This window comes from Contarinia nasturtii, unplaced genomic scaffold, assembly GCF_009176525.2.
Source record: "Contarinia nasturtii isolate CC-2019 unplaced genomic scaffold, AAFC_CNas_1.1 Cnas_scaffold_2861, whole genome shotgun sequence".
NCBI classification, from domain to species: domain Eukaryota; kingdom Metazoa; phylum Arthropoda; class Insecta; order Diptera; family Cecidomyiidae; genus Contarinia; species Contarinia nasturtii.
Window position 1 is genome coordinate 100,867 of NW_022200178.1, and position 25,626 is coordinate 126,492.

Genomic DNA, 25,626 nt, shown 5'->3' on the forward strand with positions numbered 1-25,626 from the left:
ATTTTGGTGTGACTATTTGTTTACTTGATTCGTTCGCACATACAACACAATCTCTGTTGTGCATACAAAGTCGGTGCCGAGTCACATTTATATATTCGTTCTTAACCGTTTTTTATTTACTATGCTCAAGAGCACAACATTCATGCTAATCATTTTTGTTTCCTTTTAGGTTCAGGGTTTTCATAACAAGCCGGCATTTTTGCCCATTAAAAACTCAATCCGTGTATATTCTCCTTTTGTTTGCTCTTTATTGAGTTACTTTGAAATGATATTTTTTTCGGTTGTTTTCAATGAGAATACTCCTATTGATAAATTGCTATCTTGGAATGTCCTAATAAGCGATTTATTTTTATTTACTTCATCTATAGACATAAAATGTCGATAAAAAAAATGTTTCTTTTACAATATAATTTTCTCTTGTCACGTACATAATTTTAAAGCCGATTTTTTGTCTGTCGTTTCGAAAGGTACCTCACAGATTTTTTCAATTGATATTTTCTTTTTATTATCATAATCTTGTCTCATAGAAATCAATTTTTGTTTTACATTTATTTTGAGTCTTCAAAAATGACCTGCGCTTTTTTATACCTCAATTTCGAACAATTTCTACCTTAATAAAAAAAGTGTGAACCAATATACATTGATTTTTATATAGTATGTGTATTTGTATGTGGCAATAAAACTTGTGTTAAAAACTTGAGATTTATTATTTTTTTCGTGCCAAGAATGAGAACGAAATAGAGGTTCCTTCCTTCTTACTTCGAAGTCTTTCGGTGTGTGAAGTCAAATAATGTGAGTTTCTAAAATCGTAAAAGTACAGTTCTTTTCATTGTTCCACCAAAACTGTTATTATTCCAAAAATGAACACATGAACACATCACCTTTTACTCTCTATATGAATTTCTTAAAAAAATTCTAATTCATAATAAAATCAATAAATTTGACTTCTGTGTTAAATTCTTCATCTTGGCGCTTTGCTTTCTTCTTCGTCTTATAATTTTCTAATGATGAATTTGACAATATTGTGTGCTAAAAGAAGTGAAATAAAACCTATCGATCATCGATGTTTAGAGTAAAAATCACAAAATTGTTTCAGTTTCGATAAAATTTATAGTCTAGGTACTTGAAATGTTTGCTACTGATTGCTTTCAAAAGCTATTTTTAATTGAATTGTTTAATTTTTATTTGTGCTGCAATTGAAATAGTGAAGCGTCATCGATTGAATTGAATGAAATTCTGATAAGATTGTGGAATTAAAAAATTGACTTTCGTTTGACCCGTCGAGAATAAATTTACAATTTGATGCTCAGAATTATCATGATTTTATACAGAATTGATCGATGTGACCCATAATATCTTTTAAAGATAACGAATGAAGAATATGTTTTTTTTCAGCGAATCATCTGTAATAGCTCTAAAACATACATCCCTATTCGTTATCTTCAATGGAAATAAAATAGAAAGAGAGATAAATCTCTGTTGTTTAAACATGGTTTACGTGGTTACATTTGTATATCAACAACAGAGTGTAAAATTAGGATTTGACTTGACTACCGGATGGTATGATGACTTTTCTTTACTATCAAAAACCGAATTTTTGGACGGAACACCAAAATTCTTGGCTACCAAAATTAAACTTTAACAACCGGTTTTTCTCACCAAATCGTCTTATTTTACGCTCTTGGGTCTGAATCCTTATAGTCATCAAAAGTGAATTTATAAAAAAACGGGTCGATTTTCTATCGAGTTTCAATGAAAATTTCATGGGTGTCACTCAACCAAACAGGCAAAAAATATAATTTAGTGTATTCAAACGTTTGCTGAGTTCTCTTTGGAATCGAGAATTATTGTGATTAAAATTGAGTGAATTTTCTCATAAGAAAAACATTATATGCTATGCGAGATGGAAATGGGTGTATTCAATTTACATTTTCCATTCGATTCGATATTCATCCACATAAATCAGATGATTTAATATTGCCCAATTTTCACGTTGAGCCATTGTAATGAATTCGCTCCACTTCGATTGCACTTCCCAGATTCGATCTCTCAATTGTGTTCGATCTTGTAGATAAGAAACGGCATAAAAATATGCCTTGAGCACATCTTGCGGACGTGCGTCCAAATGTAAATAGATGCCAATAAATTTTTTACTCTCGGCTATCAAGAATTTCTCATTGGTCTTTTCGAATTGCATAATGATATTTTCTATTTCTGGCGTTGCTCGAATTTGTTCAATCAAATGCTGTATAGAAAGTCCAACACGAATCGGAAGCGACACAGACACCATACGGCCAATTGTAACTCGCTCCAATCCATTGCAAGCTTCGACGGATAAAACATTACCGGATCGGAAGTACTCTTCTAAGGCAATCAAATATCGGGACTCGTTCAATGTACGTAATCGTACTGATTTCACAGCACGAATGTTGGAGAAAATATGCACCGCAATGCTCAAGAAGAAAATCGATAGCAAAACTCTAAAGCGAAACAAAAGAAAATAGAAATATTGATTTTGTAATTAATATTTTAAGTGAACGATAAACTTTTGAAGATTTTAGGTAAAATATAAACTCACGAATGACTAGTGATGGCAGATAATAGATACAGTCCGACAAATGAAGCGATTAAATTAACAGCAGTCTCTTGGGAGTTGTCTTTTGAAGCAACATCGGCCAAATTTCCTCTGATTGCATGATGTTGTGTTAACGCAGAACGAGTGGCACCACCGGCAACACCAACAATCGCTTTCATCGATGTTGTAGCACATAGAATATACGTTGTATACTTTTCATATTGGGGTAAAACCAAAATTTCCACTGCCATGGCAATGTCATTCAATATATCAGCTCGAATACGCCACTTCTTCGAATCGATATCCAACTGCGATCTGAAAGTTTAAGGATTTTTATTAGATTCACGTTTTAGATATGAAATAGAAAAAACACACCCTTTCCACCAGGCAAAAAAGATTTTCCCAAAGTGTCCGGCACCATCTTTCAACACCTGAGAGTGAATAAAATATCGATCAATCCGATTTCTTGCAATTCAAACGTAAATTGATAATAATACCCATGTGATTGTAGCAGAGAGTGGATTCACGATATCGCTACCAACTCCAACTCCTTTGAGAATGGCATGTGTGGACAGTGTTCCTGTATAACATGGTAAAAACCAAATAATAAAATGACGATAATAAACACAAATGAGCAATTTATTCTTTTATGGATGCTTTTAATTACCATTTATTGTCGAACAAAAGGCCTGCACTGTATCCCAGAATTGGTAATGAATATAATCCTCACTCACGCTATCCGGATAACCCTGTGGTAAAAACAAGTTCCGGAATATTCTGTACAAAGCAAAATTTTCGCTTATAAGTGGTTTCTCGTCGGTCGCCACTCTTGTCAGAGGCACTCTCACAATTGATTCTTGACCTGAAGTGAATAGCAAAAAAAATGTTTTTTTTTCAGTCCAAAATATGATTTAAGCTCACAAATTCATTCATAAAAGAAAATTATTCGACCGGAAAATACTAAAAAATACTAAATATACTAGACCCTGTATATTTACGAACGTAACTAATAAACAAATGCAAATGCGGATCATAAAACTAAGCCATAAAATTTACATATCGATTTTTAAATATCGTAATAGAAACGGTTTGAACGGAAATTTACATTCACGCCACTTAAAAATGCACTTGTAATAAGTAGCCAATTTCCTTTGCACAAACGATTGTACGTTCCTTTTGATAGTGACATATACTTGAGATTCAATTATAGAAATGTCCTATTTTACAAGGCCGACCTTTATATGAATTTTTAATGAATTTGCCCAAAGGAATGTGGTAAGAGCGAATTTACCTGCTGGTGTTACATATAAAATTTCTTCTCCTTTTGTTCCATATTTCTCTCGAAAATGAACCCGCATTTTCACTATTCACGTATTTCAATCAAATCAATTGTGGATTGGATCGGAATACCGTTTTTTTTCTTTTTCTTTGGAAAAACAAGAATTTTGTTGACGATATGCTGATGTGGTTTATTTACCACAAAAAACACTTTTGACAATAGCACGCAACCAATGACAGTTGTCGACTGACATACGTCCACTGAACTGAATGTCAGACCGTGGATAAAACTTATTGTTATGATTCATTATCCGAATCGCATGTGGGATAATATGGATAAATGCTCTTCGAATGGCAGACATGGATATTGGTAATATTCTACAATAAAATAGAAACCGGAAAAACATTTAACACGGAAAAAATGAATGAAACATTAAATCATATAATGAAAGCTGAACGAAATTTTTATTTGAAGAAATCTATGTCAGAATCTAATTTTCTCATTTTAATAATGTTAGCAAACGTTGGGTTTTTAATAACATTTTATTGCCACTTTATTCTAAATTCCATTCAATATCTTATCGGTGGGACTTATTGCAAAAACAATGTCAAGTGTTATTTTTGAATAACCATAAAATGAAAATAGTATTGTAATAAAGTGAGCTAAGTAAACCTTTAAACCTGACATATGTCAGATGGTTAAACATTGAAATTGGCTACTTGATGGTTTTTATTTATTTTCAAATAAAAAATGATTTTTCATGATATCATCAAGTTTTATTAAAACTCATTACAAAAAAAATGAGTGCATATATGGTTATTTCAGCACTTTGTGCAACATTTCACTGTAAATGTATCGGAATGTGGAGAATATCACGCAAATTTGTGCAATCCACTGTACAACGGTTTTGAATCTTTTGGCGCGTCATTCCATCTAATCGAATCGGGCACACCGAAAAGTGAATGTATTTGATGACACGGCAGCGCTGTCTGCAGATCATTTTCGGTACAACCACGTACCTATTCACAGAGCAAACTAAGTCTTTCTCTTCCTTTTACAAAATAACGCCATTAGAGGCGTGTTGTGTTTTACGTTTGATCTGGAAATAAATCAATAAACATCCAAAATGGTATGTAAAATTTTCGATAAAAATTAGTGAAAAAGTTTAGAGCAAAGCCAATACAATAAAGGCGCATTGATATTTTTTTGTACAAAATCCGATGAAATTACTTTTAGCGAGAGAGAAAAAAAAAATTATGTAGAGTTGAGAATTTTAAAAAATGCGATGACGTATACGAATTTGCCGAAAACATGTGAAATAAAGTTTGATAGAAAAACTGTGTGCAACTCAATTGATGAAAATGATGGAATTCAGTGAAAAAAGTGATTTCAATGGATTGAAGATGAAAAAAAGTTGATTTCCAAGAAAAATTAATTAGATGTGTGTTTGATTGTGTGTTTTGTGTCTGACCCGAATACAGATGCATTTCAATGACGCAGATGCAATTGTGACATTGCACATTGTCTATTGTTTCGATTGCGTGACGGCTAGGAATCTATTTTTTCTTCAATATTCAATGCTTCATACTAAATTCATAATTTCTTTTCTCCTTTCTTCTTCTTCTTTTGATTGTAGGTGAACTTCACTGTCGATGAAATCCGTGCCATGATGGACAAAAAACGAAACATTCGTAATATGTCCGTCATTGCTCACGTCGATCACGGTAAATCTACTTTGACCGATTCGTTGGTGTCAAAGGCCGGTATTATTGCTGGTGCCAAAGCTGGTGAAACCCGTTTCACCGACACCCGTAAAGATGAACAAGAACGTTGTATTACCATCAAATCAACGTAAGTGCCACACATTTTGTTGTTGTGCATACATATTTATGAACACACATAACCTAAAAAAAAAACATTCGTTTTTGCCGTACCCGGCCGTGCCGCACTGACAATAATTCATATTTATGAATTATTTTTATTATTTTATTTTACAATGAATACAGTGCCATCTCTATGTACTTCGAGCTTGAAGAAAAAGACATGGTTTTCATCACCTCAGCAGATCAAACCGAAAAAGGCGAACGTGGTTTCTTGATCAATTTGATCGATTCACCCGGTCACGTCGATTTCTCATCCGAAGTAACAGCCGCTCTTCGTGTTACCGACGGTGCTCTCGTTGTCGTTGACTGTGTTTCAGGTAAATATCATTTTTATCCAAAAATTTACACATTTCCACTTCTGAAGAGAATTGTTCACTCCATATTACTCACAAACATTTTTATAAATTGTGGAATTGTGATTTTACCCAGCAAGATTAACGTGACCGCATGATTAAAATCCAGATCATTCGGGCTCATGACTTGCAAGAGTAAAATTCTTTTACATTTGGCTGTTATTTTGTTAAATCAGTCAAAATGATGGCAGAATATAAATGAAACATGCTTTCATTTCCAATTGACCGGCATTTTGAGGTGTCGTAATCAAATGTGCTGATAACCTCGTATACACATTCAGCCCGTTTTATACCATATGATTTCACACGCATATGTCGTTCAATTTGTATGAGAGAAGAAAAAATGTGTTCTTATCACAAGTGTAAAATGTTTTTGTTTTTTTTTTCATTGTTTATTCTTCAGGTGTGTGTGTGCAAACTGAAACTGTATTGCGTCAAGCTATTGCTGAACGTATCAAGCCAATTTTGTTCATGAACAAAATGGACCGTGCTTTGCTTGAATTGCAATTGGGTTCAGAAGAATTGTACCAAACTTTCCAACGTATCGTCGAAAACGTTAACGTCATCATCGCCACTTACAACGATGACTCCGGACCAATGGGAGAAGTCCGTGTTGATCCATCAAAGGGTTCAGTCGGTTTCGGTTCAGGTCTTCATGGTTGGGCTTTCACCTTGAAACAATTCTCTGAATTGTATTCCGACAAATTCAAGATTGAAGTTGTCAAGCTTATGAATCGTTTGTGGGGTGAAAACTTCTTCAATCCAAAAACCAAGAAATGGTCAAAGTCCAAGGATGCCGACAACAAACGTTCATTCTGTATGTACGTTTTGGATCCAATTTACAAAGTGTTCGATGCCATCATGAACTACAAGAAAGAAGAGATCGATGCTTTGTTGCCTAAAATTGGTGTTACATTGAAACATGAAGACAAAGACAAAGACGGCAAACAATTGTTGAAAGTTGTTATGCGTACTTGGTTGCCAGCTGGTGAATCATTGCTTCAAATGATTGCCATCCATTTGCCATCACCAGTCGTTGCACAAAAATACAGAATGGAAATGTTGTACGAAGGACCATTGGACGATGAAGCCGCCGTTGCTGTCAAGAACTGCGACGCTTCCGGACCATTGATGATGTAAGTTCTTTTTCTACAAAATTTCCTTCAATTTCTCTTTTTATCGCTTACTTTTTGAAACTAATTTAAAAAACAAAATGTGTCACCATTCAGGTACATCTCAAAAATGGTACCGACCAGCGACAAAGGTCGTTTCTACGCTTTCGGTCGTGTGTTCTCCGGTAAAGTTGCAACCGGTCAAAAATGCCGTATCATGGGCCCGAACTTCACCCCAGGCAAGAAAGAAGATTTGTACGAAAAATCAATCCAACGTACAATTTTGATGATGGGACGTTACGTCGAAGCCATCGAAGATGTTCCATGTGGTAACATTTGCGGTTTGGTCGGTGTCGATCAATTTTTGGTCAAGACTGGTACCATTACAACATTCAAGGATGCCCACAACATGAAGGTCATGAAATTCTCAGTGTCACCTGTTGTACGTGTCGCTGTCGAACCGAAAAATCCAGCTGATTTGCCAAAATTGGTTGAAGGTTTGAAACGTTTGGCCAAATCCGATCCTATGGTTCAATGTATCATCGAAGAATCTGGTGAACACATCATTGCCGGTGCCGGTGAATTGCATTTGGAAATTTGCTTGAAAGATTTGGAAGAAGATCATGCTTGTATTCCATTGAAGAAATCCGACCCAGTCGTCTCATACCGTGAAACCGTATCAGAAGAATCCGATCAAATGTGTTTGTCAAAATCACCAAACAAGCACAATCGTTTGTTCATGAAAGCCTGTCCAATGCCAGACGGTTTGCCAGAAGATATTGACAAGGGTGAAGTTAATCCACGTGATGACTTCAAGGTTCGTGCTCGTTTCTTGTCCGAGAAATACGATTACGATGTCACTGAAGCCCGTAAAATCTGGTGCTTCGGTCCAGACGGCACTGGTCCAAACATCTTGGTCGACTGCACAAAGGGAGTTCAATACTTGAACGAAATTAAGGTGAGAAAAAGAAATTCAAATTGTGAAATAAATAAAGTAAATAGTAGTGAGTGTTGAATGAAACATAACGGAAAATTTGCTTTGTGATTTGATATTTTTTTAGGATTCAGTCGTTGCTGGTTTCCAATGGGCATCGAAAGAAGGTGTTTTGGCTGATGAAAACATGCGTGGTGTTCGTTTCAACATTTACGATGTTACACTTCACGCTGATGCTATCCATCGTGGTGGTGGTCAAATCATTCCAACAGCTCGTCGTTGCTTGTATGCTTGCGCTATTACAGCTCATCCACGTTTGATGGAACCAGTATACTTGTGCGAAATCCAATGTCCAGAAGTTGCTGTCGGTGGTATCTACGGTGTGTTGAACAGACGTCGTGGTCACGTATTCGAAGAAGCTCAAGTCGCTGGTACACCTATGTTCGTAGTTAAAGCTTATTTGCCAGTAAACGAATCATTCGGTTTCACAGCCGATTTGAGGTATGTATCAACACCCAACATTAAACTATTCCCGTATCAATGATTACGTGAGCCAATTGTTAATTCTTCTTTTTTGTTCTCTTCACAGATCCAATACTGGTGGTCAAGCTTTCCCACAATGTGTATTTGATCACTGGCAAGTGTTCCCAGGTGATCCACTTGAACAAGGATCAAAATTGTTCACTATCGTTCAAGACATCCGTAAACGTAAGGGTCTTAAAGAAGGCCTTCCAGACTTGGCTTCATATTTAGATAAATTGTAAACGAACAATGCAGTTAGACCAACCAACACGATAACTCCAGTTTGTTTATAAGTAAAAAAAAACACACATTTCTATTAATTCAAGCAAAAAAAAATTAAATAACAATTAACATCCGAACGATCGATCAGCAGGACGACGAAAATAATGTGGAAACTTTAATTTAAAAAAAAAGAATAAATAAAAAATTCAACAGCCAATAAGAAAAAAGCAACATGTATAAGATCACTTTTTATTGTTTTACGTTTTACAATCTATTTAAAGAATAATGAAGCAAGCATGATGAAAAGTTACATATGATTCAGTTTGTTTTGAAAAGCAAACATTTTTATTGATTAAAATAAAGAATTTCACCTTGTTTTGTAAACAATGTACTCATTATATAAATGCAAGGGTGTTATTGGATTTAAAAAAACCTGGTAATTTTGCGTTTTTTTTTTATTTATCCACCGTCTGATCACAGACTGAATTTATCACAAAATTTTGTAAAATACCATTCACAATGAATCACTATACCCGATCGAATATCCAGCCACCAGCCTTGTCGACTTCGGAGCAGCAGACATCGATTGTGTTAACTGTTTTAATCTCTAATTTTTCAATACAATTTTTATACAAAGTACAGTTTCACCGTTCAACAAATATCACATTTTCCAATTTAAAAATATTACTTCTAAAAATTTGTCTCGATGCTGATTCTAAAAACGTTTCTCTTATTAAATTAAAATTCCTACAAGTCACGTAAAATGGCTGGTTATGTGCATATTCCGATGTAAATGTTCTAACTCTAATAAGTTCTGCATTTCTTAAATTTCTTTGGTTTACATTATATTGCTGTCTTGTGTATACAATTTTATTTTGAAGCGAACTAGATACTATTTTTCCCAAAAGGAGGTCATAAATTAAAAATATTGAGTCATTTATACGCCGTCTCCAAAGCGGTTGAATATTCAAAACATCACATCTAAACTCATACGGTGGCAATACATAATTCTCATCTCTCTATTTTCCAATTCTATTTTTCAAAAATACATAAAGTGGATGGTGCACCATCGTTGAATTTGAAGTTCATAAATCGCTTATTTCACACGAATGGTGAAAGAAGCGAAACATATTGAAAGGTAAACTCAATTTCACACGTGTCTTTTTTGCTTCGGCTATTCATTTGTTTCAAGCACCGACATCTATCGACGAAAAGCGATAATAAAACGCTGTTAATTTACCCGCATGCCGAAATGTCACTTTGTGAAAATTGACTTTCAAAAGAAAACAAATCATTTTGACAAGTGTTTAATGGTTTTAAGAAGTTTCGCTTTCACCAGTCGAAGATGGGCCGAAAGAGGGGGTCAAACACTATTAACTAATTCACTTGAAATTCATCCAAAACTCAATGTGCGTTTAAAAGTTTAGTATTGCAGTTAATTCGATAATAAGAAAAACAAAGAACAATGATTGATCCGGCTGATATGAAAATAGCGGTTTCGACGGCCGCTGTGCCGTATGTACTGCGTAATTTTCAATTGGATTGGGATATATTTCAATTGAGCATTGATGAATGGTGCCAAAAAATGCATGAACATACACGATCAGAAGCAGTTCAGTTCACCAGCGGAACGATGAAACATTGTGATACACCGTATTGGGAACGATTTCGAACACATGAACAACTGACGTTCCAAGAATTTGCCAAGAAATCCAAAGAAGACAATGCATTCAAAGATCGATGGTATTCTCACAGCTATCGCGACATCGTGGTGTGGCCCGACACTCTAAAAAAATCAATATCATTTGCAAAATTTGGATTCGAAAATGCCAATGATATTCTATTTTGGCTTGGTTCACCAGGTGCAAATACTCCATGTCACTATGACACGTATGGCTTTAATATTGTGGTCCAAGTTTTCGGAAGGAAATCGTGGCTACTATTTCCACCAAGCACACCCTTGACACCAACTCGTGTACCATTCGAAGAATCGAGCGTTTACTGTACACAGAACTTTTATAGTCCGGATAGAATGGAACAATTTGGAGGTACATTGTTCATACATGAATTGTGTGTGTAAATTTAATTGATACGAATATTTTTTCGCTTTATAGATGTGGGTAAAAATCGGGATGCATTCGAGGTCATTTTGAATCCAGGCGATGTTTTAATCGTACCGGCGCATTGGTGGCATTATGTGGAGAACTTGGACACGAGCTTGACTGTGAATACATGGATTCCATTGGTATGTTAGCATGCAGAATGCCATTAACTAATGGATTTTAAAACAGTGTGGTTTTTTTTCATTTTCAGGATGCCAAAGACTGTTTGGCTCGTCTTGGAGAATGCTTTATACGAATGCAAATCGATCAGATAACTGCAGACGATTCTGATTTTATCGCCGGCGAGCTTAGAAACTATATTTATAATCCAAATGAAATGAATGAGCCAGATTTAAATCTAATGAATTTATTTAAGCCATTAGCCGATGTAGTGATAGAGAATACAAAAAATGGTGATCCACTTGATTCGCATGAAAGTCAACAGTGTGGTCGAACAGTTCGTGATAAATTTTTGAATGTTTTTTGTAAATTAGAGCCAGTAAGTCACGATAGATTTAGACAGATTCTATTACAGAATTCGATACGATACAATCACTCATTCGATGGCCGAAGACTCAGTGGAAGCAAGTTTAAAGAGGTAGAGAATATTATAAACGCTGTTTGTCATCCAAAAACTGTAACAAGTGCTTGTCAGTTGTATGTGCAGCAGGTTCGCAATCAAAATAGTTAAAAAAATAAACATTTGTTTCAACAATCAACATGCAGTGAAATAAAATACGCTTTTTTAATGGTATGATCTTTTCTTTCATTTTATTAATTTTTCTTCGTCCAATCATATACGATTCTATATCTGTATACAGATTCTATAAACTGTTTTTTTTTTTTTAATCATTATCCAAAGTTTTATTGCTTCTTATGCAAAATTATTAATATGATTACAATTATTATTTTTGATTTTGTTGAATTTCACACAATCTAGAGTTTAATGGTTTTATGAACTAAACAAAACCGTGAATTGGGTTTTGTTCCTGAACTTGTCGTAATAAATAAATGTGCAAAACACAAGTGGTTATCTATATACAAGGTAAGGAAATAAGTGGCTAATAATCACAATTCAGTCAATGAGTGCACCTCTTTAAGAGGAGGTTTTTCTATATCAATTAATTATTACATCAAATCAGCCTATTACAACTAAAACAAAAGTACACTGATGACAAAAAAGGTAGAAGTAAAAAAAATGTTGTGACATTCGGTTCGTTTTTTAAATTTGAATTTCATCTCGTCATGTTAAATTTGATCATCTGTTGATTATGAATGCTTTAATTTCCATGGGACAAATGTTCATCGAAGGTGTTTTAATTTGTGACTTTTTCCGAAGCAGGGTCAACGATGAATTGAAAATATCCAAGTTTTGATTAATGCCCAATGTTTGGTGGATATTGATCTACATGAAATTTGAGAAACAATTACATTAAATAATGTGTCTCTTTCATGAAATGAAATGTTAAATTTACCGTGTCGCTGCTTGCATTTTCGTCTTTACATTGTTCCAAATGTACGCGATTTATGACCAGTCCCATGGTAGATTTTTTATGTGAATTGGTTGCGACGTGCTTCAAATTCCTCAAAACGGCTATTTCGGTGCCAATATCGAGTGACGACCGCTCTTCACCGAAATTTGGCTGAACACCGATCCAATCGTTTTCGTGCCAAACCAATTTCTCCATTGGATGCAATAAACGATTCATCTCCGTATGCATTGTTGATGTTAAATAGCCGCCGCGATATTTTTCGGAACGTTTTTCACACGAGGACATACTTTCCACCTTCAATTTAAATATGTTTAAAATCGGTACATTATCTTGAACACCTTGTCCCAATCCACGATTATCGTCTTGATCCAAGCGTCTGTCTTGCATTATTTCAATCTAGACAATTATGAATGAGAAAAAAAAAATCAATTTTCTTTCATTGTAAACGACTTTTTTTGTCTAGTCTAATCTCACCTCTCCCGAAGCCAACGAAGAACCACCAAGTGGTTGTGCGGTCAACAGAGTTAATCGATTTGCATCATCTTCGATATACATTCCCGACGGAATTGGATAATAATTGGCTTGAATCGGAAGTTTTGTGAACCGTTTACGTTTGATATACTCAAATCCATTGAGATCGGTGTAAAATACATCTTTACTTTCAATGCCGGTTGACATTCGCATTATAATTTCGGTATTAGATAAATCGCCGACATCGACCTTATTTCGAATTTCCAATGCCTTCTCACCGCTTCGGAATATATTTTTGTGAATGACATAAGGCAAACCAGTGGCAATGCTTGATTCCAAATTGCCGGTGGTAAGTAAAACAGTTATTGAGCCCGGCTGTTTCATTGGTATAGCCGGTCCGTCTGGCAAAAATAAGTAAGCACCGCTTCGTTCAGCGCCACGTGCCGCACCGTATTTCAAGAATTCCATGTGAATCGGAAAATGTTCATCGGTATTAGTTGACATCGATTTCAGTAGACCTTTTGAATTGAACGATGCAGACAATCCTTCGTTACCAACTCGAAGCGTAATGTCACGCGGCTCAGAGAATTCAACTTGATTTGGATAGTCTGGTAAATTCACCGAGAACGGAAATTGTGTGAAAATTTGAAGTTTCGAGAATGTGGTGCCACTGAAAAATTATTAAAAAATTTAGTAAATTTGCAAAAAAAAAGAATTCGATTCAAATGCAACTTACAGACTCTGCGACACAGAATTTGTAGAGCGAATAATGTATGTGGAGAGGCCAAGTGATGGGACTTTCGCTTTGAACAATAAGCGATATTTTGTAGTTGATACTTGTGGTACCAAAGTTCCGTATGCACCTTTATGCCACGACCAAACAGGAATAATTTGTGATTCAATCGCTCTGCCATCCAAATCTTCGACCATAACAAATGGTTTCGATACATGGAAATCCACAATTTCTTGTCGGTACCGTGGCAACGAATTATGCAAGACAACATATTTGATTGGTAAACTTTCGCCCAGAATGATGGTGGGCCGATTATCATTCATACCAATTGTACGTGAATCATCGATATTGAAATAGGTGAATTTGTAATCTGGTTGATAAATCTATATAAAAGAAGCGCATTATAGTCAAATTCGTTTTTTTTAAATAAAAGATCAAACTTACACTTGGCTTTGTTAAATGACGATAGGCAGCTTGTTGAATGACGAATTTGCATGATTTCAATGCATCCATCATCTGTCTTTCGTAATCTTTTACAACATGATCGCGAGCAGTACCAGTGATCCCATCGTGATGTTGAAACAGTGAAAGAGCGCGACGAGCACCTTGCAAGTGATTTTCCAATTGATTTTCATCATTCCAATCGCTCCAGGCATGAAGCATTTCAGCCGATCTGAAACAAACAAATACAAATAAATATATATGAACATAGAAATTACGATTTTGTACAATATTTTACCTCAAGTAATTCAACAGAATTCGGTCAAGTCGCTTGTGATAGGGTCTTGATGTAAAGTATCCGCTCCAATAATGGTCCTCTCGATCGGCATATGTAAAGAAATCACCGCTCAGCGATGGAAATTCGTGTAGCTTCTTCTCAGCATGAACCGCATCGAAATACTCTTGGAGTGTGCCAAATTTCACCTCAACATGCAACGATGGCTCATTGTTGATGAATTCGAATAATTTCTCAAAGTTTTTTCGCTGTGCTGTATATTCAAGTGTTATTAGAGAAATGTCAATAATTCTGATATTATTTTGATTTTACCTTCCCATTCCGTGTTTTGATTATATCGAAAATCATCGCCCAATGGAATTAAAAGCGCTCGTGTTTTATAAAGTGTCGCCTTTTTCTTCCATTGATCGACAATGAGTTCGGAACGTTTCTTAACGTTTGAATCATCAATGGGACGCGGTGGTATGCGCCATGGACATGTAAGACCATAACCTGGCAAACGCTTGAAATCAAATTGACAGCAAACCTTGGGATCTATGGGAGGACATGTAACCCATTTATTAATTGAACTAGACAATTCTCACTGAATTATTTTCTACAAAAAAAAATATTTTCAAGAAAAAAGAAAGTTACCTGGTCCGCAAGTATGGGGCACATCATATGAATAAAATGGCATCATATGCGCGAAAATGTCTGTGTCACCGTTCGAATCTAGCAATGAAAAATGGAGTAAACAATATTAAATTGGGGAGAGATTCAACTTAAAGTAGAAGAAGGGAACTGATTAATTAATCTATTTTGGGAATGCCATAAAAATGCATGATATCTCTTTTGACCTTTTCAATAATACAAATATACAGGACGCTCATTTTTTGCAGATTATTTCAACGCAAATTTCACTTTCATAAGTTATGTATTGTGTAATACACCAAAGATAACTGTATTTCATAGTCTGGTATATATACGAACGGATTTCGACAGAAAACAAATAAATACATGTGATAAGAAGTAACACGGAAAATCGTGAAACAACAAATACATTTGTTGAAAAGATAAACATATTTTTTGTTCATTTGTTTGCTTTCTGTCAAAGGAGCATTCACACACTTTTTTGCTCATTTCTGTTTTTTTTTCAAAGGCTTGCCTTGTGCCAATGCCACTTGTTTGAAATTGACATTCGATTTTGCAATACCCATTGTTCTTGTACATGTTTCAAATATTTCTCAGTTGTTCCTTTCATTTTCAACAATTGAACTTGCTGCACGTAGCAAAAGCTTATTAATTATAAAGAATAAATATTGAAACAGATGTGTAATGCGCAACCAACGTCGCGAAAATCAATCATTTGAAACAATCCGTCATAAGCAATAACTGTGTGATGTTAATACGACGCTGTATCCATATATAACTTTAAAATGAACACCAATAATTGGGAAAATTTGGCGCAGCGTGTGAATCAAACATATTTAAACGTTTATTTCGAGTGCTATTTATACACCATATATGGATTTGCGTATTTTTTATGTCAAATGTTATCATGTTTATGACAGTGCAAGATAAGCACCAAACAAAAACTGACTACGTGTACTTTTTGTATTTGCATTAAATTAAAAATGTGGAGAAGAAAAAAATTAATACAAAAAAGTTGTTTTTGGCTTACCCCAGAGTTGACGCCAACGAAATTCGAGCTGCTTTCGTTTAGCTAAATATTTTTTCACTTCATAATGTGTTCTCTGTATGAGCATATTCTCAAAATCGGCACCTTTCAGTATCAATGCCATCACCGAACTTTGGCCAAATGGGTCGATCGACCACGATGATTTCGGTGTAACATTCAAGTGAGTTTTTAGCCAAGTCTGTCCTTCTGTCAACTGCTGTAGGATACTCAACCAATGTGAATTGGCCTCGTCCGGCATGACCCAACCACCGGTTACGAATTCCAATTGACGTCGCTTCAGCAATCTGTTAACAAAATTCGAATCAGTCCAAATAAAAATCGTCGCTTACTTCAAAACTTACGTTTTCACATCGTCTTTTTCATCCGTCGACAAATTCTCGTACCACCTCGAGAAGTATGAAATTTCCGCCCAAATGAATGTCATATCTGGATTTTCAATCAAATGCGACAGCATATTGGTTAAAATCGATTTGGTCAATTGATCGTAGTATTCATCAAAAGTCTTTATCCAGCCGGGATCGTTGTGAGAGTGTGGAACAACAAATACTTTCAATTTATGATGGCTATTCCATTCGTGTTCATCGTAAGTGACTCTCCAGCCTTGTTTCCATGGTCCACCGTCGGCATTTTCAAATGGAATGGTTTCATATACATCTAACATTTGAATGTCTGGCTTTGGTTCAATATCCGTTCGAAATCTGCACTGTGAATTTTGATTGTCGCCATGAAACGGTGCTTCTATTGCCGGTCTTTCGGGCATGATTTCATTTCGCATGATTTCAGTTTCTTGTTTTTTCATCCGTTTCGCCGGCACATCACCACTATCACCTCGATGTTTGTGATTCACACTTTTCGACGAACTTTGTTGAAATTTTGTCGCGTCCTATTTTAAATAGAGAAACAAATTATAAATCACCATTGAAAATCACAAATTTTTCTCAATATATCTTACATTTTTCTCATTAGCAATGGAGTGATTCAGTAGAAAATAGATGAAAATAAATACGGAAAAACAAATTGCACATAAAATCAATGCAAATTTTCGGCGCATCCGCAACATTTTTCTCATATTTATCGCTGTTGTGTCGTCGCAATGATAATTTACTTAATTTTAAATACCAAAACTGAACACGATTCACTGTGCAACACTTGAGTGGGTCACATTTGATTCGTTTTATCAATTGCGTGACTATACCGAGAAAAAAAATGACAGCAAAAAAATTTGTTTGGGAACAACACTGCGGCTATTCTATCGCAATAATAGCAATAGTAGCCGTAGCAGCAAAACAACAACAGTAACTTGATATCACGGATGCGCTTGGTTGAAATGTCAAACATTGTAGACCAACAGAGAGAAATGTCATGAAGTTGCCTTCATCTTTCGATACAATCATAAAAGAAATACATTCCAAAGATGTGTGCAAGAACGGTGTGGAGAGAGAGAGTGTGTTTGTCGGTTAAAATAAATTGCGCGTGTGTGCGTGCCTGTGTCGGTGTGTGTGCATGTGTGAGTGTGTACGCTGACAGTGGTGCTTGTTTGACGGTCATTCGGCTGTGCATGTATACGATAGACAATACAATATCTACAAAGAAGAAGTGGCAGCAGCAGTACTAGCACCAGCAGCCTTTGGACTATGTAGTATTATTGTTATTGATGTTCGCCATTTTTAAGTGAAAATACAGTTTTTGGTGCATTGATTTGACAAAAGCGTAAAAAGGAACACACTACGTAAAAAAAACTATAACCGCGACCAACAAAACGACACAATTCGACGGGCATTCAGTGCAAAAATCTTCTTCCAAGATTATGAGCCACGACCGTGATGCCATGGGGTAATTCAATACATATTTCATTGGATGCATCCAAACAATTTTCTGTGATAAATTTTTCCACAAAGTCAAAAAACGGTTCGGTGAAACGTGATGTGAAAACACAATTTTTTTTATCCACAAGGATGTTGCATACTGTTTGACTCCGCCCGAGTAGTTTTTTTCTCTCATTCGTTGCGAAATTATAAATTCATTATTTCATGATTGACGAATTTGGTGATTTGTGTTAATTGTTTGGTTTTGAAGAAGAAAAAGCAAATTTAAATTAAATTATGGAAATTCATTTTATTGGAGAAAACCGCAGTGCTATTTACGAAAGGCGTAGGCTTAATTAGACCATGATATTTCCAGTCCAATTCAACTCAGCGCTACACACTGTGAAAATAAACAAAGAATAAAGAAATATACGCATATAAATATTGAGTAAATAAACAAATCTGCATTTCTTTTTTGGTTCGCTTCGCATTTTATGAGAAAATGTGTGTCGAGTGTGAGATATTTCCATTGATTATATGAATGAAAGGTCAAATTGCATACAGTGCAACATTGAACATCGTTCTTAAAATGAAAAAAAGTGACGATTCTCTTCTTCTTTTGCGCCAACTCATTGGCAATGGAAAGTGCATTTCGATGTTATGCAAATCAAATCTAAAAGCGCATAGCTAACGACAGATCACAAATTGAACAAAAAAAATCGCATTGAGCCGATTCAACAAAAGTGGAACGCCTTTGTTTATGTTTGGCCATGAAAAGTCACGAACAAACGAAAATTAAAGTGTCATTATATCACACTCAAGCCGTTATATACATTGTGGTATTGTGTTGATGCACAATTAAAATACAAATATCATATGCATAACAAAAGCAGATATATTTTTACTAACTGTGTCAATCCATTGTATTTATTGCACTTTTCTTTGTCATTGTGGAAAATTAGTTGGATATATCGTTTAGATTTTATATAATTGTTTTTCTCTTACTCATTTAGTGAACAACCAATTTTCACATGTCATGCTCATGTATTTCACATCGATCCGAAGACAAAACGAACATGGATCACCGCAAGTACAAAGGTAATGCAAATCAAATGTAAACATTTTTATCAAAAATCTTAAATTCATTTCGTTTTTGCAAAGGCCGTAGCGGTCAGCTTTTTCTACGATTCGTCGCGAAATTTGTATCGTATTATCAGTGTGGAGGGAAGCAAGGCTGTCATAAATTCAACAATAACGCCTAATATGTCATTTACTCAGACATCACAAAAGTTTGGACAATGGAGTGATGTACGTGCCAATACAGTCTACGGTTTAGGGTTTTCATCTGAAGCCGAACTCACGAAATTCGTTGAGAAATTCCAAGAGGTCAAGGAAGCGACAAAGAATGCCATTCAAAACACAAAAGTGCGTTTAACCTTTATTATATTTTTTATAACACATCGCTAAAAAAGAAAAAATGTTACATAATTTTTTTTTTTCAAAAGAGTACGACAAATGGTAGTTCGGCTGCAACACCGGTTACTTCGGCCAACACCTCACCCGTCACGGTTCGAACAGGTGGTTTACAACAACAGCAGCAACAGCAACAGCAGCAGCAGCAGCAACAACAGCAGCAACAACAACAGCAGCAGCAGCAGCAACAGCCACCACAACAGACTGACGAAGGAAATAGTGTAGAACATATTGCTGTAGCCAATATTCAGATTAAGGTATATACTTCTCGATTAAGTATGGCACTCATATATCCAATACTACTTCCGCTGTCTTTTCAAAATTTACAGAATACCAATCCAGATAGTCCAATGCACACCAAAATAACGACAAATGCTTCAAACATCGAAATGTTGAAACAGGCTTCATCGTCGCTGAACAATTCATCGACGGAATCGGGTCCACACAGTGAACAACAACTAAAATATGAAAACGAACGGCTTAAATTAGCGCTCGCTCAAAGGTAATGCAAATCAAATGTAAACATTCTCATCAAAAATCTTAAATTGCATTTCGGTTTTGTAGTTGTGCCAATGCAAAAAAATGGGAAATCGAATTGACCACACTGAAAAGTAACAATAATCGATTAACAAGCGCTTTACAAGAGTCCACCGCCAATGTTGATGAATGGAAACGACAATTGCATACGTACAAAGAGGAAAATTTACGCCTTAAACGTGAAATGGATGCGATGAAACCATTGGGTGGCGGTAATGCTGTCAATGAACACAACGAAGAGATGCGAATCGAAAATATTAAGCTCAAAAGTCGAATCATAACATTGGAAAAAGAGATACAAGAGCTACAGATAAAAGCATCGAAATCAAATGTGAAAGATAAAAGCAATGAACAAAGTGTAAGTGCTTGCACACGATTTATTTGATTTGGTGGATTAGTACTATGTAAATTTCGTTTTTAATTTCTCTTACAGTTTAAGCGGCTAATAGATATAAATGATAAATTTTCCAAGACCCTGGTCGATATGTGCAATGTGCAGCAAGAAATGGAAAAAATCATTCAAGATCACAAAAGCACTTGAGAATTGGACCTGCTTTGCCATAACGAAGTGAGTACACTCTATCACTTGGATTGGCACAAATCAATTCGATTCTAAGAGGAACATTTCCTTAAACCAAAAAAAAACCCACAAAATTACAAAATCATCAAAAACAAAAACAAAAAATAGCAAAATAGCAATCAGTAAGTCATTTTCTCATATGCGCGCATTGTTGCGGTTGGGGCGGGTCAACACAGCAAAAATTCAACTACGGACGTGGCAATAGAGCAGCAGCACATTACAAATTAAGACAACAGCAAGAATTCGAATACGATGATTCCGTACTCCCACAAAACTATTCCAATAGTAGCATTGACGGTACTAATAGCGGCGGCGGAGGCAGCGGTGGAGGCAGCAGCAGCAATTACAACAGCACAAATATTTATAGTAGCAATAGCCGAAGATTGCAGAGCACAGCTTGTGATGGTGGAAGTGTAACAACTTCAAAAACAGCCACTATTCTGGTATCGAAATCGAAAACCAAAACCGGTCTTCCGAAATAATTCCATGTGGTTTACTTACCTTTTTTTCTTTTTCTACTGATGAATTTTTAATTTTTCACAAGACTAGAGAACAAAACAAAAAAATGATAACAAATCAATACTGATATGTAAAGTTTGTACGACACCAACCAATTTGTAACGAATTTTAAAGCTGGCTTTATTTGTTCTGAAATCAATGATGATCAATGAAGCCATAGCATTCTGACGAACTATTCAATTCTTTTTTGGAATACATGAAATATACATACATAGATAATCAAACGTGTTGCACTTTGGCAGTCGCGGCTATTTTTAAACACAATACCAACAAACTCTTTGACGCAGTTTAGTTGATGTTAATACATAAAAAAACACACACACACAAAAATGGCAAAAAAAATGTTCAAAAAATAATCTAGATGATAGAAATTGTTAAAACAATACTCAATTTACCACAAATTAATCCACTATAGTGAAGAAGAACAACGCTCATAGATGAAACAGAAACTCATTTGATCAACAATTAAAAGGAACAAAAAAAAAACTCATTTGTAATTTAGTGATCGCACATTTGTGTGTGGAATAATTGACGTATTAGGATCGAACAGCAGCTAACGATGATTTAATGATGCTCAGACTTTCATAGATGTAGTACAATAACGCCCCTCCCGAAATGGCAAGAACGTTCTTTTTTGTAATATCGATTAGATCTGATCGGCAATGATTTATAAATTTGGAATGAATTAAATATCATTTAGATGAAAGATGATATTATTGCATTTTTATGCATTTGTAACCGTTTGAATGAATTAACAGCTAATGTCATTGTCTGTGTATGAAATAAGCAAATGAGATTCAAGTCGCTCAATTCAAATATTAAAAAGACGACGACAACAACAACAACTAAATATTACAACAAGCAAATAGAAAAAATAAATAAATAATTTAAATATGTATTGAAACAAACTATATTAACTATTATTATATGATAAATTATTAAATTAAAAATATTATGGATGACAGACAACTACAACAACAAAAAAAACAGTAAAGAAAAAACACAATAAAAATGGTTCAAATATGTTCTATGTATCAAAAATTTTGTTGGCCTACTCTTTTAATTTTCTTTCTCTTTCATACTTTTTAAAGGTATTTACATACCAGCAAAAATGTCAATAACAAGCGATTTTCATTAATATACAAAAAACATGAAAATTAATTCATAAAATATGAATACCGGTTGAATGACCCAAAATTTGGGTCATCAATATTGTTAATTTGTCAAATCAAATATCTTCATTTCGAAATAATAATTTTTAATGGGAAAAAAATTTGTAAACAATTCAAAATCGATATTTATTAGCCTGTAATTCAAATTGCCGGTTTCAATTTAAAATCACATAAATGTATTAAATCGTTTGATTGTTATTGGCAATATCATCTCTCCAATATGACTAGTGTCTACGCTACGCGCATAGGCTCGTGAGAATGTTACGTGAATGATGCAAGAATTTGACGTTTTACATTTTATTGTATGTGTCATTTCTAAAACAACGATAGTTGGACAAACACAAAGTATTCATCATGAGTGACAACGTGGTTGAAAAAATGGAAAATTTAAATGTAAAAGACAACAAAAAGGTTGGTAAAATTATTACCCAAGAAATTCTCAGAAAAATTCGTACTTTTTTACGTGGTTTTAATTAAAAATCACATTGTTTGTGTGGAAACATTAGTTCAGTGATAAAGAGAGGTTATGGTTATCATCAATCGTAATGACAGTATTTTTTTTTTGCTAAATAAGATGAAATTATGTTTTTTTTTTATGTGAAACCTTACGAGTTTTATTCAATTCTGTATATTTTGTTTCTTAATTGTAGGCTAATAAGCCAAAAAAGGAGAAAAATGCTGGCGGTTTGGCTCCAAAAGAGGTAAAACCAGAGCCCGAATATATCAAGTCTCGTTTGGTGTTATGGGATCAACTAAAAAAGAAGTACGATGAAGAAGTGGCACTGAAGGCTCGTGTTCCAATCAACGTTACACTGCCCGATGGTAAAATTGTCGAGGGTACATCTTGGCAAAGCAGTCCATATGACATTGCGAAAACAATAAGCCAAGGTTTGGCTGACGCAACTGTCATTGCCAAAGTGAACAATGTTTTGTGGGACTTGGACCGGCCACTTGAAGGCGATTGTACATTGCAATTGCTGAAGTTTGATGATCCAGAAGCTGAAGCAGTATTTTGGCATAGTTCTGCGCATATTTTGGGCGAAGCCATGGAACATATTTATTGTGGACATTTATGTTATGGTCCACCAATTGAAAATGGTTTCTACTATGACATGTATCACGAAGGCGAGGGTGTAAGTTATAAATGAGATGGTTATCAATGTTGAAAGTTCTTATTATTCGTTGAAATTTATTGTATGTAGATTTCTACCACCGACTATCCCGTCATGGAAAGCAAAATAAAGCAAATTGTGAAGGAAAAACAACCGTTTGAACGATTGGAAATGACAAAAGACGAATTACGCGAAATGTTTGCCTACAATCAATTCAAATTGAGAATTATCAATGAAAAAATTGATACGGACAAAACAACTGTGTATCGATGCGGTTCATTGATCGATTTATGTCGTGGACCTCATGTTCGACACACCGGAAAAGTTAAGGCGATTAAAGTTACCAAGGTATGTTATTTCTATGCAATGTAAATTACTGTATTTAAAATTTGACGTGCTTCTTTTTTAAAGAATTCGAGTACGTACTGGGAGGGAAAAGCCGATGCTGAAAGTTTGCAACGTGTTTACGGCATTTCGTTTCCCGATCCAAAGCAATTGAAAGAATGGGAAAAATTCCAAGAAGAAGCTGCCAAACGTGATCATCGTAAAATTGGACGTGAACAAGAGCTCTTCTTTTTCCACGAACTATCGCCAGGTTCATGCTTTTTCTTGCCCCGTGGTGCACATATTTACAATACTTTGGTCAATTTCATGAAGAATGAATACCGAAAACGTGGATTCCAAGAAGTTGTCTCGCCCAACATTTACAACGCAAAACTATGGGAAAAATCTGGACACTGGCAACATTACGCTGAGAATATGTTTTCATTTGAATCCGAAAAAGAAACATTCGCATTGAAACCGATGAATTGCCCTGGTCATTGTCTCATTTTCGATAATCGTAATCGTTCGTGGCGTGAATTGCCAATACGTTTTGCCGACTTTGGTGTGCTGCATCGAAACGAATTGTCAGGTGCTCTAACCGGTTTGACTCGGGTATGTATGATCAAAACGAATTACCTTAACATAGTTAAATAATTGTATAAGTGTGTCACATTAATGTGTAAACTTGTAGGTTCGTCGTTTCCAACAAGATGACGCCCACATCTTCTGTACACCTGAACAAATCAAAACCGAAATCGATAGTTGCTTGGATTTCTTATCGCATGTGTACTCGAAGTTTGGCTTTACATTCAGTTTGGTGTTGTCAACACGGCCAGAAAAATACCTGGGTGAACTGGAAGTTTGGAATGCGGCTGAAAAGGCTTTGGAAGAATCATTAAATAAATTCGGTCAACCATGGAAATTAAATCCGGGCGATGGTGCTTTCTATGGACCAAAAATTGATATTACCGTATCGGATGCATTGCGTCGATCGCATCAATGCGCCACAATCCAATTAGATTTCCAATTGCCGATTCGATTCAATTTGAATTACACCACGGAAACCGATGGGAGACGCCATCCAGTTATTATTCATCGAGCTATTTTGGGCTCGGTTGAAAGATTCATTGCAATTATTACGGAGAATTTTGCCGGACGTTTCCCATTCTGGGTATGTGTATATGATTACATTTCAAATCAAGGTGGAAAAAGTATTTTAATTTGATGTGATATCGTTTTAGATTTCTCCAACTCAAGTCATGGTTGTGCCAGTGGGTCCATCACTCAACGACTATGCCAAATCGGTTGCACAACAATTATATGAGCTTGGTTACATGGCCGAAGCTGATTTGGACGATGGAAATACAATGAACAAGAAGATTCGAAACGCTCAATTGGGACACTACAATTTCATTTTGGTTGTTGGAGAAAAGGAGAAGAATAGCAAAACGGTTAATGTGCGCACTCGTGATAATAAGGTCCATGGAGAGTTCACGATTGCCGATCTAATCGTGAAGCTACAACGATTCCGTGACGAATTTATAGTTGGTGAAGAGAATTTCTAAAAAGGCATATGTTAACCCGTACGCCTTAATCATCAATTTACAATATATTGCATTCTATCAACTCGCCGATTTCTTTAAACAAAATTAATTTATATATTACAGTACAGCATTTAAATGTAAACTCAAACGTATCACGTTTACAGTAAATAAATGTTAAGCAATGTTTTGCAATTCAAGCAGATAAACAGCAAAAACCCAAATGAGTAATCAATAAAAAAGCGATGAATCAGCCAAATACATGCAATAACACACAGCAACATTGTTGTTGTTATTTTCTTTTGTGAGAAGTTATTTATGATGGGAACAAAAGTGATTAGCTCTATATATTCTAAGAATGTAATGCATCCGGTCGATTATGCTTAAGTCGCATTTCCTGTGTAAGGAAAAAAAAAGTGAGCCCAGCACGAGGAATGCGACGACAAAACACATGCAACTGCACAAATGGT

At 35.3% G+C, this 25,626-nt stretch overlaps 6 protein-coding genes across 6 annotated transcripts; 4 read left to right on the forward strand and 2 right to left on the reverse strand.

Annotated features, from left to right (window-relative positions):
* Positions 1-224: 224 nt before the first annotated feature.
* LOC116349316 (RUS1 family protein C16orf58 homolog) lies at positions 225-4,090 on the reverse strand. The gene is made up of 6 exons (XM_031780697.1): positions 3,867-4,090; positions 3,243-3,437; positions 3,073-3,155; positions 2,951-3,006; positions 2,579-2,890; positions 225-2,480 (listed from the first exon to the last, which is right to left on the reverse strand). The coding sequence occupies exons 1-6, from the start codon at positions 3,931-3,933 to the stop codon at positions 1,925-1,927; spliced, it is 1,269 nt and encodes a 422-aa protein (XP_031636557.1). The 5' UTR covers positions 3,934-4,090; the 3' UTR covers positions 225-1,924.
* A 761-nt stretch (positions 4,091-4,851) lies between these two features.
* On the forward strand, positions 4,852-9,312 carry LOC116349395 (elongation factor 2). Its single transcript, XM_031780804.1, has 7 exons — positions 4,852-4,983; positions 5,491-5,705; positions 5,861-6,054; positions 6,494-7,226; positions 7,320-8,160; positions 8,264-8,637; positions 8,726-9,312. Exons 1-7 carry the CDS (start codon positions 4,981-4,983, stop codon positions 8,898-8,900), a joined length of 2,535 nt encoding a protein of 844 aa, XP_031636664.1. The 5' UTR covers positions 4,852-4,980; the 3' UTR covers positions 8,901-9,312.
* An 852-nt stretch (positions 9,313-10,164) lies between these two features.
* Positions 10,165-11,736, forward strand: LOC116349281 (HSPB1-associated protein 1). Its single transcript, XM_031780646.1, has 3 exons — positions 10,165-10,928; positions 10,995-11,125; positions 11,194-11,736. Exons 1-3 carry the CDS (start codon positions 10,346-10,348, stop codon positions 11,671-11,673), a joined length of 1,194 nt encoding a protein of 397 aa, XP_031636506.1. The 5' UTR covers positions 10,165-10,345; the 3' UTR covers positions 11,674-11,736.
* On the reverse strand, positions 11,724-17,381 carry LOC116349279 (alpha-mannosidase 2). Its single transcript, XM_031780644.1, has 11 exons — positions 17,046-17,381; positions 16,435-16,976; positions 16,076-16,377; positions 15,049-15,126; positions 14,728-14,949; positions 14,419-14,668; positions 14,124-14,352; positions 13,683-14,062; positions 12,950-13,616; positions 12,458-12,871; positions 11,724-12,387 (listed from the first exon to the last, which is right to left on the reverse strand). The coding sequence occupies exons 1-11, from the start codon at positions 17,160-17,162 to the stop codon at positions 12,241-12,243; spliced, it is 3,348 nt and encodes a 1,115-aa protein (XP_031636504.1). The 5' UTR covers positions 17,163-17,381; the 3' UTR covers positions 11,724-12,240.
* Positions 17,382-17,672: 291 nt separating this feature from the next.
* LOC116349280 (homer protein homolog 2) lies at positions 17,673-20,476 on the forward strand. The gene is made up of 7 exons (XM_031780645.1): positions 17,673-17,926; positions 18,912-18,996; positions 19,060-19,323; positions 19,404-19,628; positions 19,701-19,873; positions 19,936-20,266; positions 20,342-20,476. The coding sequence occupies exons 1-7, from the start codon at positions 17,901-17,903 to the stop codon at positions 20,447-20,449; spliced, it is 1,212 nt and encodes a 403-aa protein (XP_031636505.1). The 5' UTR covers positions 17,673-17,900; the 3' UTR covers positions 20,450-20,476.
* A 1,985-nt stretch (positions 20,477-22,461) lies between these two features.
* On the forward strand, positions 22,462-25,437 carry LOC116349375 (threonine--tRNA ligase 1, cytoplasmic). Its single transcript, XM_031780777.1, has 6 exons — positions 22,462-22,590; positions 22,830-23,312; positions 23,382-23,639; positions 23,703-24,227; positions 24,307-24,786; positions 24,857-25,437. The coding sequence occupies exons 1-6, from the start codon at positions 22,534-22,536 to the stop codon at positions 25,178-25,180; spliced, it is 2,127 nt and encodes a 708-aa protein (XP_031636637.1). The 5' UTR covers positions 22,462-22,533; the 3' UTR covers positions 25,181-25,437.
* The last annotated feature ends 189 nt before the right edge of the window (positions 25,438-25,626 follow it).

Coding starts and splice junctions, on each gene's coding strand:
- LOC116349316 (XM_031780697.1), bottom strand. CDS start 3,933: ATGCGGGTTCATTTTCGAGAGAAATATGGAACAAAAGGAGAAGAAATT. Junction 3,007..3,072: donor TCTCTGCTACAATCACATGG/GTATTATTATCA, acceptor ATTCACTCTCAG/GTGTTGAAAGATGGTGCCGG. Junction 2,891..2,950: donor TTTTTTGCCTGGTGGAAAGG/GTGTGTTTTTTC, acceptor TTAAACTTTCAG/ATCGCAGTTGGATATCGATT.
- LOC116349395 (XM_031780804.1), top strand. Junction 6,055..6,493: donor TGTCGTTGACTGTGTTTCAG/GTAAATATCATT, acceptor TTTATTCTTCAG/GTGTGTGTGTGCAAACTGAA. Junction 8,638..8,725: donor GGTTTCACAGCCGATTTGAG/GTATGTATCAAC, acceptor TTCTCTTCACAG/ATCCAATACTGGTGGTCAAG.
- LOC116349281 (XM_031780646.1), top strand. CDS start 10,346: ATGATTGATCCGGCTGATATGAAAATAGCGGTTTCGACGGCCGCTGTG. Junction 10,929..10,994: donor TAGAATGGAACAATTTGGAG/GTACATTGTTCA, acceptor TTCGCTTTATAG/ATGTGGGTAAAAATCGGGAT. Junction 11,126..11,193: donor TGAATACATGGATTCCATTG/GTATGTTAGCAT, acceptor TTTCATTTTCAG/GATGCCAAAGACTGTTTGGC.
- LOC116349279 (XM_031780644.1), bottom strand. CDS start 17,162: ATGAGAAAAATGTTGCGGATGCGCCGAAAATTTGCATTGATTTTATGT. Junction 16,378..16,434: donor GAAAAAGACGATGTGAAAAC/GTAAGTTTTGAA, acceptor TTTTGTTAACAG/ATTGCTGAAGCGACGTCAAT. Junction 13,617..13,682: donor AATTCTGTGTCGCAGAGTCT/GTAAGTTGCATT, acceptor ATAATTTTTCAG/TGGCACCACATTCTCGAAAC.
- LOC116349280 (XM_031780645.1), top strand. CDS start 17,901: ATGAGCCACGACCGTGATGCCATGGG. Junction 18,997..19,059: donor GGATCACCGCAAGTACAAAG/GTAATGCAAATC, acceptor GTTTTTGCAAAG/GCCGTAGCGGTCAGCTTTTT. Junction 20,267..20,341: donor ATAAAAGCAATGAACAAAGT/GTAAGTGCTTGC, acceptor TTTCTCTTACAG/TTTAAGCGGCTAATAGATAT.
- LOC116349375 (XM_031780777.1), top strand. CDS start 22,534: ATGAGTGACAACGTGGTTGAAAAAATGGAAAATTTAAATGTAAAAGAC. Junction 23,640..23,702: donor AGGCGATTAAAGTTACCAAG/GTATGTTATTTC, acceptor TCTTTTTTAAAG/AATTCGAGTACGTACTGGGA. Junction 24,228..24,306: donor CTCTAACCGGTTTGACTCGG/GTATGTATGATC, acceptor GTAAACTTGTAG/GTTCGTCGTTTCCAACAAGA.